Source organism: Muntiacus reevesi, chromosome 1 (genome assembly GCF_963930625.1).
Source record: "Muntiacus reevesi chromosome 1, mMunRee1.1, whole genome shotgun sequence".
NCBI classification, from domain to species: Eukaryota; Metazoa; Chordata; class Mammalia; order Artiodactyla; family Cervidae; genus Muntiacus; species Muntiacus reevesi.
In genome coordinates, this window is record NC_089249.1 from 229,578,163 (window position 1) to 229,596,984 (window position 18,822).

General features: G+C 49.6%; 3 protein-coding genes across 6 annotated transcripts in view; 1 reads left to right on the forward strand and 2 right to left on the reverse strand.

The window, feature by feature from the left end:
- Positions 1–11,653, reverse strand: part of SRA1 (steroid receptor RNA activator 1) — a 24,001-nt gene extending 12,348 nt beyond the window's left edge. Inside the window, exons 1-5 of one of the 2 annotated variants that reach the window (XM_065918701.1) lie at positions 11,593–11,653; positions 11,340–11,465; positions 7,256–7,464; positions 6,684–6,792; positions 6,066–6,526 (exon numbers count right to left, since the gene is read on the reverse strand). In XM_065918701.1, coding sequence (XP_065774773.1) covers positions 6,315–6,526; positions 6,684–6,792; positions 7,256–7,464; positions 11,340–11,465; positions 11,593–11,617 — 681 coding nt within the window. In that variant the 5' untranslated portion in view covers positions 11,618–11,653 and the 3' untranslated portion in view covers positions 6,066–6,314. Of the gene's footprint in view, positions 1–6,065; positions 6,527–6,683; positions 6,793–7,255; positions 7,465–11,339; positions 11,466–11,592 lie in introns of those variants that run through there. The other variant, XM_065918702.1, reaches the window with a different exon arrangement.
- Positions 3,168–5,786, forward strand: EIF4EBP3 (eukaryotic translation initiation factor 4E binding protein 3). 2 transcript variants are annotated; one of them, XR_010660912.1, is made up of 4 exons: positions 3,168–3,408; positions 4,491–4,664; positions 4,827–4,926; positions 5,586–5,786. XR_010660912.1 is itself a non-coding variant. In XM_065918704.1 (3 exons), the coding sequence occupies exons 1-3, from the start codon at positions 3,306–3,308 to the stop codon at positions 4,853–4,855; spliced, it is 306 nt and encodes a 101-aa protein (XP_065774776.1). In that variant the 5' UTR covers positions 3,168–3,305; the 3' UTR covers positions 4,856–5,179. The 2 variants fall into 2 exon arrangements, 1 of the variants encoding a protein (XP_065774776.1); XM_065918704.1 differs by lacking the exon at positions 5,586–5,786 and having other exon boundaries at positions 4,827–5,179.
- APBB3 (amyloid beta precursor protein binding family B member 3) lies at positions 11,630–18,735 on the reverse strand. Of its 2 annotated transcripts, XM_065918698.1 has the most exons (12): positions 18,267–18,735; positions 17,811–17,974; positions 17,655–17,731; positions 16,815–16,875; positions 16,469–16,615; positions 16,219–16,346; positions 15,687–15,801; positions 15,463–15,547; positions 15,141–15,224; positions 14,761–14,876; positions 14,431–14,622; positions 11,630–12,937 (listed from the first exon to the last, which is right to left on the reverse strand). In XM_065918698.1, the coding sequence occupies exons 1-12, from the start codon at positions 18,313–18,315 to the stop codon at positions 12,701–12,703; spliced, it is 1,455 nt and encodes a 484-aa protein (XP_065774770.1). In that variant the 5' UTR covers positions 18,316–18,735; the 3' UTR covers positions 11,630–12,700. The 2 variants fall into 2 exon arrangements, with proteins under 2 accessions (XP_065774770.1, XP_065774771.1); XM_065918699.1 differs by lacking the exon at positions 17,811–17,974.
- Positions 18,736–18,822: the final 87 nt, after the last annotated feature.

Here is an 18,822-nt window from a genome sequence, read left to right on the forward strand (position 1 = left end):
TGGACAGCCAATGGTGGCCTCTCCTAACCAGAGGTAAGAGATCTCAGGACCTGGAACTATAGTTTCCATCTTGTAAATTCTGACCAAGTCTTCCCAACCTCAAAATTAGTATAGGAGGTACCATCCTTAGTTTGAGGTGGCTTTTAGAAGGGGAAAGGCTGATCATATTAGAGTTTCACGTCAGACAGGGAGGAGTATTTAGTATACATGGTTCTGTCCCACTGTTTTAAGACCTTTATACCACATTGTAAACCTAGGAAGAGGCAAACAAACTGTATGATAACAGCTTCTGAACATCTTGTTCTTTAACTAGTCCTGGAGCTCTTCTACCAAGAAATGTGGCTGGTTGTGACATCTTCCCAGTGGACCCTGTCCTGGGGTGAGGGACTCTAATAATGCTGCATTTTCTATTCATGCTCAAAGATTTGTCACCATGTGTCAATGTTATTGACAGGTTACTTTGCCTTCACTCTCTCCTGTAGGAAGTGGTTGATTATCCAAAACTTGTATGTTAAGACCACATCCAATAAAGGCAGGAGCCTGAGCTTGAAGACCTAATTTGGAAAACAAGATTGTAAATCTAATGATGAGATTGCAAACCTATTTTGTGATTGCTTTTCATCTCTTCCTGTCTTATTTTAATGATACTGATGTTAGTTCAAAGTAATTTGCCTGGTGGCAGAGACCTGGTATTTCCCTACAGGTGTAATCAGATCTCTGAGTTTAAGTTGTTTTTCTTTTTAAAGCTCCTGTACTCTAATGGTCAATAAGTGTTGACAAAACCCTCTGATTTAAACTCTTTCTTGGTCCTTCATGCAGGTTGAATGCATGACAGATCTGGATTTCTCTCTAAAACCCAACTACCTATTCTCTAGTTCCCCAACCCTTGTAGCACACAGTGTCTCAAGAAAAGTAAGCTTCTGGTGGTAGTCTTATAGTAGTTGTAACTGCTGCTGCTGTTCTATAGAAGAGATTAATAGATGGGAGACCTCACTTCCATACTGGTCCTTCTTAACAAACTTTGACACTTGTCTCCTAGTTCTCCTGCTCTCACTCATCTTTCCCAATCTCCTTTGGTGAAATCCTCTTCCTCTACTACCCCTTAAAGAAATGTTTATGTGCCCAGGTCTCTTCTTTTGGTGTATCTTCTCCCCGAGGAATCTCATCCCACAGCCTTAGATTTTACTCCACCCAAATCTGAATCACTAGCCCAGAGTTCTCCCTCTGTAGCTTCAGATCTGTACATCTGGCTCCTTATTTAACATTCTCCAGTGTTTTCCATCTGAACATTCCACACACATTATATACTCCCCAATATAACATATGCCCCTCCCCTTGTTTTCCTTATTATATTAGTTGGTACTATAAACTAACAAGACTCTCAAGTCAAAAGACTGGGAATTATCCTAGCTTATCTCCTTCCCACCCTACCCTTAAGTCAATCATGTTATCCTTACTCCTCTGTATATCTGGATCCCCTTCACTTCTCGCCATCCTCGCAGCCACTGTCTTCTTGCCCACCCCATTTCACTAGGCTGGAGTCTTCATCTTCAGTCTCACTATCCTCCATCCCATCTCTCACTCCCCTCATTAGACTGCTTACCTTGCTTAAAAGTTGAGTTGTCATAGACAGTTCCTCACAATCTGACCCCAAGCTTTATGCTCCAACACTTATTGTTAAAACACTTCTTTCAGGCATATACCACTTTATAAGAAGCTCAAAAGCCTTTTTGGAACAATATGTATGTGAACATACATATCCTTGCTACCTAAAGTGTGATTCTAAGGACATGCAAACCTAAGGGTCTGTATCACCTGGGATTTTATTAAAAGCCTAGAATTTCAAGTTCTAATTACTGTATCAGAATTTTCATTTTAATAAGATCTCCGGGTGGTTTATGTGTACAGTAAAATTTGAGAAGCAATGACTTGTAAAATACCATTTTTTTTTTTTTAAATAAGTAAAGAAATCAGAGCTGAAGGAAAATTTGGTGAAGCCAGAGCTGAAGTAATACTGATAAATGCATGAAATCAGGTGGCTGGAGAAGAAGGGAGACACTGGTGAAGGGTATACTGATTTTGAGGAAGCCAAACAGCAAACAACTAGATCAAGTTGAGATTTTTAATGTACTCGACTTAGTGTTTACTCTCTCACCATCTCTCTCTTGCCTCCTTTCATATCACCGTGCCTACATCAAAAAATCTTTTTAAAGGCCATTCTTGGGTCAGTGGTTAAGACTCCACACTTCAGTGCTTCCTGAAGCACAGGGAGCTTGGATACCATCCCTGATTGAGGAACTAAGATCCTACATGCTTGGAGACTTGGCAAAAAAAAAAAAAAGGCCACACTATCTTGCCAGAGGGCTAAAAAACCAAGCCCTCCTCTCCAGCCCCCCAGCCCTTCTTTAGTTTTCTGAGGTTGTGAAGTTAGCTAGAAAAGATTAAAGGCAGGAGAAGGGGATGACGGAGAATGAGATGGTTGGATGGCATCACCCACTCAATGGACATAAGTTTAAGTAGACCCTGAGAGTTGGTGATGGACAGGAAGGCCTGGCGTGCTGCAGTCCAAGGGATCGCAAAGAGTCTGATACAACTGAGAGATAGAACTGAACTAAGGTTAGCTGTGGCAGAGATCAAAGAACAGGCCTATAGTATCTTGCAACCTTTATTCATCCTTTAATCAGCCCACTTATTCCTCAACTAATGTCTGTGCACCAGGCCATCAAGACACTTTAACCCTGTACTGAAACTGATTAATGGGGGGGCATAATAGCTGTGCTTAGGGGCACACACTTGAATCAGACACACTCAAGTATGAATCCCAGCTCCCGCTCCTAATACAATATCCGTGACTTCCAACCTTGACCTAACCTCTCTGGGCTTTGGTGTCCTCACTTGTAACTGTAACTAATAATAGTGTCTTACTATCCAACTGTTAAGAGGAATGGATGAATACAAGCAAAAAACGTGTGCCATACCTCACGCGTTCCCAGCACCCGCTGGAAACAGTAAATAGTAAATGACTGAGTTTTTGGAGCGCTCATAGGCAAAAGCAGTCCGGCCTATTTGGGGCCAGGAGGAACGGGAGGCCACTGCGGGTCCCGGGACATGCTCCAACTTTCGCTGAGTTTGGGGCTTGCTCCCGCGAGGGTAGGGCGGGATCTTCGGGTTGAGTGACAGCCGGCCCGCCCCCAGCGTGACGTCGTCCCGGTGTTGTGGCTGCGGCCGCACGTGGTAGAGTCCGCCACAGACTCCGCTCTGCGTTCTCAGCACCAGCCGCTGCCTTCCTGCTCTTTCCGTTCTCTATGTCCTCATCCACCAGCTGCCCGATTCCTGGGGGCAGGGAAGGACTGCCCGACTGCTACAGCAGCACGCCGGGGGGCACGCTATACGCCACTACCCCCGGAGGTCAGAGGGCCGGGCCAGGGTCGAGAGGCAGCAGGCAGGCCTGCGTGTGCTTGTCGCGGGACATGGGCGGGGAGGTACGGGCTTGGAGTTGTCTGCATGCCCCCTTGCAGGTTTTAGCTTTCGGCGGGGTGGGTTCTTGGAACCTAAGCTCGGTTCCCTAAAACCTCAAAGTGATGCAACATGGCCTTGTGCCTGTTTTCCGGGTGACTCTGGGCAGATATCATCACTGTGGCCTGGGTTCTGGGCTCCTTGTTCACCTACCCCTGCCAGTATTGCCACCTGGGAGCTAGAGCAGGAGCTTTGGCCCCTCGGCTGTGTGGCCTCAGCAGAAAGCAACTGGGTTTTGCAGAGCTGCAAGTGGTGGGGATCAGGGGCTAGAGGTGGGGGCAGTCGGGGGCAGGGGCTTTAGGCCGCTGCGCTGGCTGGCTTGCCTAGTGGATGATTGGTGAAGCAGCCTGGAATCATACCCACTCTTGGATTCCTGCCATGCAGGCAAAGGGGAGGAATGAGAAGAGGATAGGGCCTTGTGAGGACATGGCAGGGGCCAAGGCCTCCGGGCTGAGGTGAGCCTGACAGGACTTAGGAGGGGTCAGGATGAGAAGAGCCTGTTCGTGGGTTTCACAGGAGGAGCACTGCCCCTCCATTACTGAGCCCAGGTGGCAGCACTAGCCTTCACATCTGTTCTTTGGCTTCCTCATCCAACTGAGGCTGAAGGGCTAGGCCCTACCTTTTGAACCAAATAGGTGAAGTTCAGAGCCAGCAGAGGACAGGAACCTCCAGAAGTTCTTGAGCTCCAAGTCTGGTGGTGCTCCTGGAGCTCCCCTAAACCAAAAGCCCCTGCCTAGACCAGCTGGGATGCACCACTTGCTCTATGGTGCTCAGACACATCTTGGTTAGGCTGGGCCAGAAGCCTTCAAGTGCTGTGAGGGCTAGTCAGCTGAGATCCTGACTGGGCTGCAGAGCAGTAGCCCTTAAGAAAAGGAAAGATGTGACCCCTTGGCCCTTAAAAGACCTGTGTCTGGGGTCCCAAATAGCTTTGTACCCAAGCTCCTGCCTCTTACCTAGCCCCTACCCCTTGACAGGCACCAGGATCATCTACGACCGAAAGTTCCTGCTGGAGTGCAAGAACTCACCCACTGCCCGGACGCCTCCCTGCTGCCTCCCTCAGATTCCCGGTGTCACAGCTCCTCCAACAGCCCCACCCCCCAAGCTAGAGGAGCTGACGGAGCAGAAGGAGACAGAGGAAGAGATACCCGGTAAGGAAAGCAGGACCTAAAATTTTAATATGGCTTTGAAGCCAAAAGCCCCATTATGTAGATTGGGGGCGGGGGTCAGTTCTGAGGGGGCTGTCTGAACTAACAACTGAGGCTGTAGACTCCCAGCCCAGCAACCAGTCCTCCCGCCCTTTCTCTCCCCAGATGATGCACAGTTTGAAATGGACATCTAATCCCGTGCAGATGACGACGTGTGGAATGAGAGGAATCCGTCACGCTGCTGCCGCTACCTCCTTTCTCTAGGGTATCCAAAGGCCTGCTGGCCTCATCTAATCTAGAAGGGGGTGATCTGTTGGTTCTGGGCCTCCATGTTGGGTCTGAGGCAGCTAGACCAGGGATAGGAGTGGGCAACTTGCCAAGCCCTTAGCTCTACTTTCTCTTTGGTCTGTAGGCACTCCTCCTAACCCCTGGCACTGGGCTCCAGCTGAGGCTGGGCCAGGGGAATGGAGAATGTCACTTTCTGACTGCTTAGTAAACATTCAAAGAAATGCCTTGGCTCCAGTGTTCTCCTCAATGTTGCTCTCCCCAGCTCAGCCATAATGTAAGGGCCCCAGCAAACCTGGTTAGGATCAGAGGTCCCAGGTCCCTTCCTAGCTCCCTCTGGGCTCACTTTCAGCAGCAATTAGACCCTGAGGCAGGCTTTGGGGACAGGCCATAGGAGCTGCCAAACCATTAACAGCAATAGCCTGACCCCTGCCAAGGGCAGTTCCAGCCTTTCCAGAAAGCACCATTGCCGCAATCAGCCTCTCTAGCAGTCCCTCCCTAGTTGTTTCAAAGCAGGAAACAAGAGGCACTGCCCCAGCCTACAGCTTTCTTTGGTCTTTCCCCATGCCTTTTCTGCCTCCCACCTGTAAATACCAGCCTTATTCCAACACTGAAAACCTGTACTCTCCCTTCTCACAGCATGATGTGAACCTCCTGGCCCCTTCCACCTGGTTCTGTTGTCCTCAAAGTGTTAGAAGACCTTAGGGCCCAAACCGAGGCAGCAGCTTATTTGGTGAGTCAGATAAAGAGTCATAATCCTGCTCCCCCTCCCCTGCCCCCATGGGAAAAATCATGTTCCCATATTGCAGCAATCTGGTCTTTTTCACCTTCAATTTATATAGCTATGTTATAATCTCTGTAGCACTTGCATATGTCAAGGGTGATGCAATGCAAATAAGCAGTCTACTCCTTTTGAGAGAAAAAAAACTCCCCATGCTATTTGAGCCTCTGTTTCCATGTTGAAACAAAGTCATCCAAACATAGATGACTCAGCCCAGAAAGGGATGTTTCCATGTAATTTGGGGGAAAGTGGCAGGTGATAATCTACTCATGCTTAGCAAGGCCATTCATGATGAATAGAGGAAAACAAGGAGCAGAGTAGTCAAGGACACCAGAGGGAACATAGGAAGGGCTCATCTCTCCTACCCAGGGCCCACTATATTGAGATGTTTTTATTGAAATGCATATGGTATGGTAACAAGCAACTTCGTGGTGGTCCAGGTGGGACTTCTTCCCCCAGAGATGGGTCAGACCAGAGTTCCCCATGGGCAGACCATCTCCCCAGTGGTACAAAGAAGTCAAGTTAGAGAAACCTCCCATGCCAAGGCACAGGAGGTGGTGTGAGATGAGTCTGGGGAACCCACAGGATCACAGGTCGTGCTGGACACCTGGTACAGTTTGGTTCTGCTCAGCTGTGGCTATGGATTTCTCTTCATTGGCCTCCTCCTCTGAAAACAGACTCCTCTTTACCGCAATTAATCTTTTAACTCCCACCATCCACTGACTGACCTCAGTCACATGGTCAACCATGAGTGAGCGGTGGATGTCATCTGCTGCATCCCACTGGTGGCTTGAAAGCTCTAAGGAGAGAGAGGGGCTGAGCAAGCAACCTGGAGCCAAAGATATAGCTGCCACTCCTCCTCCCTCCCCAAGTCAGTCAAAATCTCAGCACCTAGTCCAAGTCGGACAACCATGGCAGGATGAGGGGTTAGGCTATACCAAGGGACCCCGCCACACCTTGCACCAGCAGAGCCATCCTCTTCTTTACAGGCGTTGACAGCTTCCCTCCAGCCCACTGTTCCTGCAGCAGAGCCAGGCGTCGGCTGATGTCATCACATACCTGCTTCTGAGAGACAGAAGCGCCCTCCAAGTCAGTGCTGCCTGCCCTGCAAGGGCAGGGTAGGCAGCATATGCTCTGTCTGGTCCAGGACCTTTACACTCAGTCTGAGTTATGGTTCTTTACGCAAAGATTAGAGGCCCCACTAAGAATCTGATGAAATCTATGGATCTCTTTTCAAGGAAAATGTGTGTATGGTTAGAATTTTTTAATTTCTGGAGTTTTTCAGATGGTTAAAAATTAATTCTATAGTGCTGCTTTACAATAAGGAAAGTGAAAGTGTCACTCAGTTGCGTGTCACTCTTTGCAACCCCATGGACTGTAGCCCACCAGGCTCCTCTGTCCATGGACTCTAAGGGCCAAAGAAGTGAAGACCACTCTACTTTCCTTTAAGACTGCTCATAGGATCAGAGGGTCTACCTTTGGGAGCCACACCTGCATCTGACTGTTGATGGGAGCTTTCCCAACTTACCTTTATGTGGCCACGGCAGTCCTCCAACACCCGTTCCAAAGGTCTCAGTACATCTTCCAGCAGAGTCTCAGGCTCAACGACTGGGGAATCCATGGGCACCGTTCTGGAGGGAGGACAGCTCCCCACAAATGGGGGGGGTCTGGAAGCCTTACTTGATGGAGGTGGAGGCCCCACTGGGGGGAGCCCAGGAGATGTCTCTGAAGTGGGGACTGAAAAGATAAAGCAGGACCAAGCAAACATGGCTTAAATACAAAGAAATAAAAATGGATGCTGTGGTAAAGCAGAATAGTAGTAGAGGACCCTACCTAGACTGAGTATTCAAGGAAGGCCTTCTAAGTTGACATCAAAGTTTACCCTGTGTTACACTATGTTTACACTACGTGACATTTGGCAAGTTACCTTTAACCTCTGAGTTTGGGTTCCTCTTCTATAAAATGGGGATATTACAGTAGCAGCACTTATTTCACAAGGCTACAACTATGATTAAGTATAAGAATATAGGTACAGCTGCTAAATTGGGTAACAAAAAGTGCTTACAAAGTTAAGAACTTGGATGAGATAGATGCAGTCATAAAGAGTTGAAGGAACCAGACACTAGGGTAGAGGTAAGGGCAGTACCCAAGAGAAGGGAAAAGTCCTGACTTGTTCAAGGAACAGAAACAAGGCCTGTGTGGCTAGAAATGCTTAACACTGAGAAATTAGGAGCTTTCACTGGAAAGGTAGGTAGTGGTCCAGACCCTGCAGGACTTTGGAGTTTGGTCTTGAGCTGTCTGTGCTTAGTCGCTCAGTTGTGTCCGACTCTGTGAGCCCACCAGGCTCCTTTGTCCATGGGGATTCTCCAGGCAAGAATATTGGAGTGGGTTGCTATGCCCTTCTCCAGGATATCTTCCCAACCCAGGGATCGAACCGAGGTCTCCTGCACTGCACGTGGATTCTTTACTGACTGAGCCACAGGGAAGCCCAAGAATACTAGAGTGGGTAGCCTATCCCTTCTCCAGGGGATCTTCCTGACCCAGGAATCGAACTGGAGTCTCCTGCATTGCAGGCAGATTCTTTACCAGCTGAGCCACCAAGGAAGCCTGGTTTTGAGCTATTACTCCATTAGTGGTAACAGGAAACCATTGCCAAGTTTATAAAAGCAGGGGGTGACATCACCAAACTTGTTTTTTATGGCGTTCACTCTGTATGGTCTGTGAAAAGTTGATGAGAATAGGTAAAGAAGGGCAGGGACATCAGTTGGGAGGTTAACAACAGTCCAGGAAAGAGAATGCTGGCATGGACTAGAGCGAGAGTAGACAAGGGGAAATGGGGAGGTCTGATTTATTTAGGAGGAGACAGAACAAATCTTGATGGGAACGGGGATGAAAGACGGGAGCCAGCAGTGACTCTTGGTGACTTTAATGACATGCTGGCAGAATCACTATGAAAAATGAGAATACTGGAGAAGAAAAGTCAAAAATTATTTTCAGGTATTAACATGCACATGGATGATAATTCATCTAATTGGTCTGTCAATCTGACCTCACCTCCAGTGATCACTCTCCTTCAGCCTTTCATCATCTGCCTTGTTCTCAACAACAGTGCGCACCCCTCCTAACCCTCTAGCACAGTTACTCAGATTTTCAAGGTGCATTAAAATCACTCCCTTTAAATTCATATAGCTACAGGGACTTCCCTGGTGGTCTCCCTGGTTGAGAATCCACCTTCACTTGCAGGGAACATGGGTTTAAATTCATAGCTACAGATTTTAAAAAAACATCTAACACTGCCTGGAAATCCTATACTTTGCCTTATTTTTCTCCTCTTCAGAACAATTATTTTCACATCTTATCGCCTATAAGCTTTTCTACCTGCTCCCTTTATTTTCCTTTCCTTGATGTCTACTTCTGACCCTGCCTCATATTTCACCAAGAAAATAAAGGTCATTAAACAGAACACTCATCTTCTCACCACCAATTCTGCCTACCCACCTGCACCTGGAGCTGCTTTCCTTTCTCCTCTAATAGAGGAAAGGCTCCTGCTCCTCCCAGAGGCTCTCTCTCCAGCCGGACTCTACCCACCTCTCTTGTCTTCTCTGGGCTTTCCTCCTGTAGTCATCCCCTTTCCCCTGTGCCATCAGTTCTTCCTCTACTAAACCATCCCATCAGCATACAGAACTCTCCCTTACCTCACATTCCATCCTCAGGTACTGCCCTATTTCTCATCACTCCTGAATGCTTCTGTTAGCATCACTGGTGATTGTTACATTTGTCAAATCAACTAGTCCCTTTTCTCCATCTTACTTACCTCTCAGCAGCATTCAGCAGGGTTGAATCAAGATATTACTCTCTCTCAGAATAACTCTACTTGTCTTACTTCATTGGCCACAACCTTGAAATCCTAGAGAAACCTAGGGTTCTGTCTTGAATCCTGTCTTTACTTTTTGTACTCAAGTTCACGACATCAAATACTATTCATATGATAGTGACACATTTCTATAATTCAGGCCCAGAGATCTCCCCAAAGTAGCAGCCCAAATTCAACATGGCCAAGACAGAAAGCTTGCTTTTCTCCTCCCCTGCCAAAACCCAGTTATCCGATATCAATGAACACCGTCCAGTTCCTCAAGTGGAAGTTAAGTTACACAGCCTCCTCTTTCACCTCACCTACTGTATCTACTCATTCCTACTGACTTTCTCCATAACATACCCATATCCACCCAATTACTACTACCTCTAGTACTCCCACCCCTGGCCAAATTATCATATTTTACCTATGTTATAGTTTTTCCTTTCACTTCTTCCTTAAAATCTGTTTTCCACAGAGAAAACAGTGATCTTTTTAAAGATGTAAGTCAATCAGTGTTTCTCAGTCTGGGGAGATTTTGCCTTCAAACGTCTGGAGACTTTTGATTGTCACAACTGTGTGTGGGTGCCACTGGCATCCAGTCAGTAGAAGCCAGGGAACTGCAGACATCTTACAATGTACTGACATGCACAAGATAATCCCTCACAAAAAAGAATGATTTTGCCCCAAAAGCCAGTAGCGATAAGGTTAAGAAACTGATCTATATCATAACTCTGCAGTGTTATAGATGTGGCTAAGAGAGGGGTGAAAAGAGCTGAATCTGAGCCCCCTATTCAGAGTCACATCAGTCGTCACTTAATCATGTCCCACTGTTTGCAACTCCATGAACTGTAGCCCACCAGGATCCTCGGTCCAAGGAATTTTCCAGGCAGGACTACTGGAGTGGGTTGCTATTTCCTACTCCAGGGGCTCTTCCTGACCCAGAAATCGAACTTGTGTTTCCTCTATTTCCTGCACTGGCAGGCAGATTCTTTACCTGGGAAGCCCTTTCAGTGCCACAGATCATCTTCAACTCTATCCCTAGCCCACTATGCTCTAGCCATCAGATATTCCTTTAGTCTAAATTTGCCAAACTTACCTCAGGGCTTCTGCACTAGCTGTTTCTAATGCCTGGAATGCTCTTGCACCTGATCCTTGCCTTTTTAATCCTTCAGGTTTCAGTTTAAATGTCAGCCCCTCAGATACCTTAGTTACCCAATCACTCTCACATCACCCTGTTTTATTTCTCTGCAGAGTTCTTACCACCATTTCATCTTTCTCCAAGGTTATACTGTGGACGCCAAGAAAACAAAACTTTTTGTCTCGTTCACTGCTGTCTAGTTTGCCTTCAAACACAGCAGGGACTCAGTAGATGATACTGATTAAATGAATGACATGTTAAGTCTGAGTTGCTTATCATATAGTCCAGTGACGAGGTAGAACATACAAATGGGTGTACCACCATGGGGTTCCGAGAAAAGATCCAAGTTTGAAATAGAATCTGAAAATAATTTGGGAACAAAAACTATATTAAAAACCCTAAGTCTGGATGAGGTCACCTAGGACGAAAGCACAGATTCTTTGGAGACAAACCTGGGCAACAGATGAGCTCAGAAAAAGGCCTGAACCGAGCCCCTTTCTGGGACTCCAACCTCTCTCCCTCAGTAAGTCCTCAGAAGAGAAAAATAGGCTCACGGGGCAAGCTTATCTCGGCACAGCCCATTCTCGGGGAGTCTCGGCACAAAGGGCCGTCACGCACCTCTGGGGGATCCATCCTGGGGAGCGGCGACCCTCTTGGTCAGCGGCGAGCGCTTGGGTCCGCCAGCCTGGGTCTGTAGCCCATAGGAGAATTGCGGCGGATCGTTCCAGCCGCGCTCCGTGTTGCCTGCGAAAGTGAGAAGACGTGTGAAGCGATCCCGGCGAGGCGACAGAGGGTCCGCACCCCACACGGTAACCGCCGCCAGCCTGGGCCGGGGAAGGACCAAGCTCCCCAGCCCACCCGCCGCGCTCACCCGGCTTCACATACAGCTCCGCCATCTCCACTTCCGCACGGCCAGCGGGGCATCACGTCATTTCCGGGGCGGCCGCACCCAGCCGACTGGGACGCGCCCCCGAAAGGGCAAGTTTCCTGGAGCCCTCCAGGTGGGACAATTCAGGAATGCTGAAAATCGCCCAGCTCCAACTCCGTCTATTCCAGCTAGTTAACACTCGGGAGTGGTGACTATATGGTAGGAAATGAGGCTGTTTTCCAGGAGGTGCTGCTCTAGGAGCTTAAGACCCCTTTGGGTTCGCTCTTCAAATCACAGTTGCTCTCAGGAGCAAGTTTACACCACCAGGAGCTCCTGCCCCACATATGCCCCACTGTGGTCTAGCCAAGTGGACTTCCAGAACTTCTGTTCACTTCCCTGAACGTTTACACTCTTTTGGTTGGAATATACTTACCTGGAAGCCCAGTACACTTTAAAGTGTCTCAGACCAGGTACTTCTGAGGAGTCTCACCTGAGCTCCCACAACCCTCTGAGATCTCCCAGTTGTACTGCATGTTCTCTTCAGTCCTTGACTTCCGTTTATTTGACAGTCTCAGAAGGTGGAGCCCCTATTTGATTACACCTCCAATGCCGACCTTAATGCCTAGCACAGATAAGTCCTTTAGAAATATACTTGTTAAATGAAGTCAGATTTCCAACTCTCTCATCCCCTTATGTGACTAGCAGCTGCCACCAACACCAAGGATGGATACAGACACTCATCTCATACAGGCTGAGTATACCCCCAACCCTGTCCCAGGCCCAATATACTTACATCCAGTGAGGTCACTGAGGGATTTTTATTTGTACTGATTTTGCTATAAAGTGTTGCTGAGGTAGAGCCAACTGTCCAGTGTTGGACAGGGGCAAGGAACACAGGGACCCAGGGAAAGGAGAGTGCAGCCTAGGCTGTGGTACAGGGCCTCTCAATCACCCATACAAACAATGAATTGGGCAATAGAGGGTGGGCAAGTGTCAGTGGGGCACGCAGAGAAGGCTCCAAAAGGTGAGAGGCTACAGGCCCCTGGGAAAAGAAGGGGTACAGAATTGGGCGTGGACCCAGAGCCTCCTTCCCCAGTCCTCCCCAATTAACTTAGGGCATGTGGAGCAGAGAGGGTTTCAGCCGGAAGGCATCAAGAAAAGAGAAGACACCCCGCTTTCGAGGGGCTGCCCCTGCACCCCCAACCCCTCCTTTGAGCAGGGGAAGTGGCAGGGGACCTCCTGGGGAGTCCACAGAGCTGGTCCGCTTGAGCCGCAGGCGGGCACGGGCCTGGGCACCCCAGGCCTTGCCTCGAGCTGCAGAGGCCACAAGACACTTCTGGTACTGAACCTAGGGAGAAGAGGAATGTGAGGATCCAGCTCCTTCCGGCCCCTGGACTCCCTGAAAGCTTCCACAGGACAAGGCATCAGGAGGAAAGAAACAGGTAACCTGCCATGTCTGGAGCCCCTACAACATTCACAGGTAGCTCAATAACAAAAAGTCTAAAACCTGGCATTTACTGAGCATTTAAGGAATGCTGGACACTGTGTTACGTTCTTTGTATACTCTACTTGATCCAGTTATTTATCAGGTGTTATAATCACCATTTTGCAAATGAGAAAGTGAGATTCAACAAGAATACATGATTTACCCAAGGAAACAGAGTCAGAAATTAATGGAATTCAAAACTAATTCTGACTGTAGGGCCTGTGTTCTTAGCCATACCTACCACTATGCTGGCTTCTCTCTCTCTCCTTACAGTGGACTGGCCCCTGGCAAAGTGGAGTTCCTTATCAAGGGGATGTTCTACAACCCAGTCCCAGTGCATAACTGCCCTGCTCTTCTCTCTCCTGAATTCAACAGGGTTTTACAAGGTCTTCTTCCTTCTCTGGTGTCTTCCAAATCTTAAATCCATACTGTAGTTTAAGTCATCTTCCAAATCCACAAACTTCACTGTCTTGCTCAAAACCTTTCAACAGCTCAGCGTGCCTCAGGATGAAACAAACTCATCACCCTACCCTGTGAGTTCTTCTGTGACCTGGATTCTGCCATTCTTTCTGCCCGTCTCTCATTCTATCCATCCTTCCCCTGCCGAGCCCTGCCCCCCACCCCATGCACTCCATATAAACTACATTCTTTCAGACACTGACATCCCTCTCACCTTGACCACTGGGGTTCCCTGTACTTGACAGCACATCTTTGAAACCACTCCCCTTCACCTGGATAACTTCTCTCTTTGGACCGGCAACTCTCAGTTTTCTATCACTTCTTTCAGAGAGCCTCCTTGAACCTCTGAAGGGGCCAAAGCTTCCAGCATCACCTATCTGTGCTCTAACCTAACTGTTCTGTGAGGGAAAAGGCCATGCCTTCCATACCACTGAATTCCCAGGGTCAAGTATGGTTGAGTTCTGGCAATTACTCATATTTCAGTGAGTAAGTGAATTGAACTGAGTGCAAATGTCCCACATTCATATGCCCAGAAACCAGAAAACAACCCAAATGAGAGGAAACAGGAAAGAGAATGTTCACCCTATACGGCACAGCCCTTACACAATTTCAGCTGAATGCTGAAATGTACACATATGGACTCAAGTGTCAGGGCTTCTGATATTTAAAGAAAAATAGGAATAGCTATTATTATGTGAAATGTCCTGGTCTTTAAATATTGACAATTAAAACCTACTAAAAACACAGTGAGGGTCAAATAAAATACTCCTGAACCACAGTCAGCCCTGGTATGGCTGGTCTGTGATCTCTGGAGAGGCTGCTAATCCTGAACCTCAGTGAACAGAAGAGAGCAGCTGCAGGGCAATACCACACACCCATTCCCACCCCTAACTCACCATGCAAGCCGCCTGCACAGCTTCAGAAAGTCCCCCTGCATGGGGCTGGCACCAGAAGGCTGCACACTGGAAGCTCTGATGGCCCAGGTCGACAATGAGACCAAAGGTGTGTGGGTCACGACCAACACCAATAAAGGTCACGAGGCGCACAGGACACTGCCACAGTGGCTCCTCCTCTGCACCAGCCTCTGCCTGCCCAAATCAGGCCTAGTCACTGAAGGGTCAGATACTAGCTGGACCCCTTGAGCACTTCCAACAGCAAGCAATAACCCGTTAGCATCCCCGCCCAGCCCTCCACAGCCCCCAACTTCACCCTTTTCTGGCTGGTACCTGAATGGGATGTGCTGTCATAACAGAGTCAGACACACTGAGCATGGCAGGGACCCAGGTGTCCCGATCCCCACGGGTGGTGAGCGTACCAATGGCCTCGTTCAACACATCCATGCCTGGGGGGACATGCCTACCTCAGTGTCTCCCAGACGTAAAGAAGGCTCTGCAAGGAGTGTCTAAGCCCCTCTCACTGACTTAGGATTCAAAGAGATGGGAACAGAATAGCTGGGGCCAGGCTTCAAATCCTGAGTGAAGAAGGGCAGTACATCCCAGGCTACAGAAGGCCATGGGAGCACTCTGAAAAATGGTGGTAGATCCTTCCTTTTCCACCTTCTACTTTCCTTACACAGCCCAAGCCCTCCAGCCCACTCAGTTCTCACCCATGGCTTTGGTGACTGGCAGGGTCCCCATGTACAGTGCCTCATACTTCTGAGCAGCCTGGCTCACAGCATCCAGTAGCTCCACTGAAATATATACAGCAAGTTGGTCTCGGTACTCTCTCAATGACCCCTTTCTCCATCCTTCTAAGGGAACTGGAGCAAGTAGGAAAAAGGCCAAGGATGTTCTTCCAATTTAGGGTTTGGGATCCCTGGGAAAAGGATACCTCAGAAGTCCTCTATCTGCAGAGAAGTACTAAATATCCCCCCTCCCCAACTTTCACCAAAGTAGCCTATTTTTTCTTTGCAGCCCTGCCCCCCATACCTTGTCGAGGCAGGTCTTCAGGGGTGATGGGGTCTAGTGAGCAGCAAAGGGAATCACCACTGACCTCCACTCGCTCCGACAAGATCTGAAACACAGTGCAGACAGCATGCGGTGAAGGGAGGGGGAAGTGAGGTAAGGAAGCCAATACCACCCTAACCCAACAACCTTAGCAGCTTCAGACCCAGCTCCATACCCACATTTCCTGCCCCACTCCTGGCCCTTACCTGGGCACAAAGTCCATGTAGGGCACTGGCAATGGCCTTTGCAGGGACGTCACAGCGAAACACATGGCACTTGAGCATACAGCTGTCTTTGTCACCCGCCACAAAAGCGAAGTCCCTGGCAGGGTCAGAGATGGGGGTAGGGCAGGAGTGGAGATGGGGCTGGGGGAAGGGTGGGGGCCCTGCAGTGCCTGCAGGAGGCTGGAAGTCAGAGTTAACGGAGGGATGGAACAGGGAGATCAGGGCTGGAGCTCAAGGCACTTGGCTGTCACTCACCTGTCACTGTTCCAGAAGCATGTGGGAGCACAGGAGAGAATCAGCCCAGCCTCTCAGACTCTCCCCCTTCTGTCCCTGCTGGGCTGGAGCCCACCCTCCCCAACCAGGGCTGGATCAGGCAGGGGAGGCAGAGCTTGGGTCCATGTCAGAGGACCTGTGTCCAGGGGTTCAATACAGGGAATGAGCATCAGTGGGGATCACAGCCTGCAAGGGGGAAGGAGAAGCAACTCTCACTTCCAAGGATGCAGGGGGTCCTCACCGGCCCTTGGAGCTGCCCACACCCCATACACGGATGTGCACCAGGGGCTGGCAGTGGATCAGACTGTGGTCCAGGGGATTCACCAGGCTCATGGCATCCTTCTTCAGAATCATCAGCATGTTCTGGCCCTGCCAAGGAGAGATCAGGCCGGAGCTCAGATGAAGGTGGTTACCATGGGGAATAGGCAGTTCAGGGACAGCCACCTCTGCTGGATGCTAGGTAGAATACCTCAAAGGGTCAGCCAGCTCACCTCACCCCAGGCACCATCTGGGGGCTGGCTCCGGCTACGGGTCTGGGCCAGCTGCTGGATGCAGTTATTGACAGCGATACTGCTCTTCCCCGGTACCAGGTCCTCTTCAGGTACTTCCACCCAGCCCAGAGAGCGGACTGCAAAGCACTGACAGGTTGAAGGAAAGGACAGAAGGACCCTGAGTGAGGGAAGTAGGATGAAGTAGGATGGGTGGTGTCACAGGCTCCACATATATAAACCCTCTGGAGACCTCCCTTCACCCTTTATCACCTCTGCCCAGCCCAATCTCACCCCTGACCTTTCCCTCCCCAAAGTCCTGGGCTGGCCCTCAGGCTTAAGTCACTACCTTAGCCCCTGGCTCCATTCTCTGGATGTAGGATTCTTCACCATACCAGGACAGAGAGTTACTGGAATAGAGCAGAGCTCGTAAGAGGACCACAATTCCTTCAGAAGGCACCATGGTGAGAACCAGACTACTTGATGGGCAAAAGATGTGGGATAAGAAGCAGAATATAGAGTCCCAAATGTAAACTCAGAGGGAGACAGAGTCCAGGACATATTAAATAAGTGTAATATAGAGCATGGCTTAGAAATGGAGGAAAAATTCAACACACAGGACATAGAATAAAACTTACAAGCATGCAATAGGGTTCAAAATGTGGACCAGTGCCCCAAATCAGGACAAGAAGACCCTTGAACACAGGATAGGAACCTCCATGGACAGAAGGTAGGATAGTCAGCAAGATGTAGAACATGACAGGTCAGGACCCAGAATACATAAAACAACCATACAGCAAAAAACAGAGCTTGGATCAAGGAACAAAACACTGGGACAATCAAGAATATGGGACAGAACCAAGAACATAGTGTGTATGTGTGTGTGCTCAGTGGTTCAGTAGTTTCTGACTCTTTGCAACCCCATGGACTGTGGCCCACCAGGCTCCTCTGTCCATGGAATTTCCCAGGCAAGAATATTTGAGCAGGTTGCTATTTCCTCCTCCAGGGGATCTTCCCGAACCAGGGATCAAACCCACAGCTCTTGCATCTCCTACACTGGCAAGTGGATTCTTTACCACTGTGCCACCCCAGAACTTGGGCCAGAAAGCAGACTGTAATAGGTCCAGCTGCATCTTTGAGTGCTATGGAACCCCAAGTTTTTCATTTCTGCCTGGCCTATCCCCCTTACCTCTGGTCCAGTGAGCTCTCCAGGCTGGAGAAGGATCTCCCCTTGGGGGGCCGAAGTCCCCAAATTCCCTCTGTCTTCTGTAGAGAAGGGGATAGGTCAGTGTGGCAGGCATAGGTCCACACATGAGCTCTGGCCCTATCCTCACACTCCACCTACCTTGCCTGGGTCCTCTGCATCTCCTGACTCCCAGGTTGGGCGCTGCCACTGAGTGCTACCGCTGGGTACATGCCAATAATAAGTACCTGCAGCATCGCGGATCTTCCTCCAGCCAGGGGGCAGGCCTGGCTCCCCCTCCAGACTCTGGTCCCCCCACAAGTCATCTACAGGAACGTAGGATTGGAGAGGGAGGGCTTATTTGTGGACTCAGAATAACACTGTCATTATTCCTCCAACCCATATTTGCGCTGAAGGTCCAGTCTAAAGGTCGGCTTCCAACCTTGGATACTGCATTGCAAAGATCTGGGTTCATTTATCCCCTGGTCCTCATCCCAAGACATAACGTACCCAAGTAACTTAAAGACAGGCTCCCTGTCTTTGAGCCTAAGGTAGCCTTTCGCGCTCACTCGCCCTCCCTCAGCTCCCGATCCTCCCATCTGGACCCTCTGTGCACACCATCGCAGTTGACCAGAATGATGGCCAGCATGTAATCCTTGCCCAGCATAGCCCTGGTCGCGTTCCCGCCGGCCTTCGCCGGCCCTCACTCAGCCCAGCACGCCTCCGGAGCTGCTGTGCCTACAAGTCCAGCCTCTTTGAGCTGGAATCCGCCAGGCCAACGGGAGCCGCACAAACACGGGGAGGAGCAGAGGCCGGATCCTAGGGGAAAGGACGCGGCAAGGTAGCGCCTCCAGTCTAGAGGTGGCGCGTGTAAACAAGACGTTCGGATCTCCCAGTGCCTGCGCGTTCGCGTCCGCGAGTCTAGGGGAGGCTCAAGGACCGCGGCGCACACGCTGACATCACCGCTCAACTGTGAGCTCATCAAGCGGCGGAAGATCCTCCAGGAGAATGGGCGCAGAACGCACAAGCGAACAAGTGAAATCATCGCGTTCAGGTCGTCTGCGCACGCGCACACGTAGCCTGGCGCGGCTGGGGGTGCTGCTCAATGAGAGAGGTCACGTGGGAGTATCTGCGAAAAGGGGGCCGTCAGGAAAGCGCCTTCACCTTTTCCGGA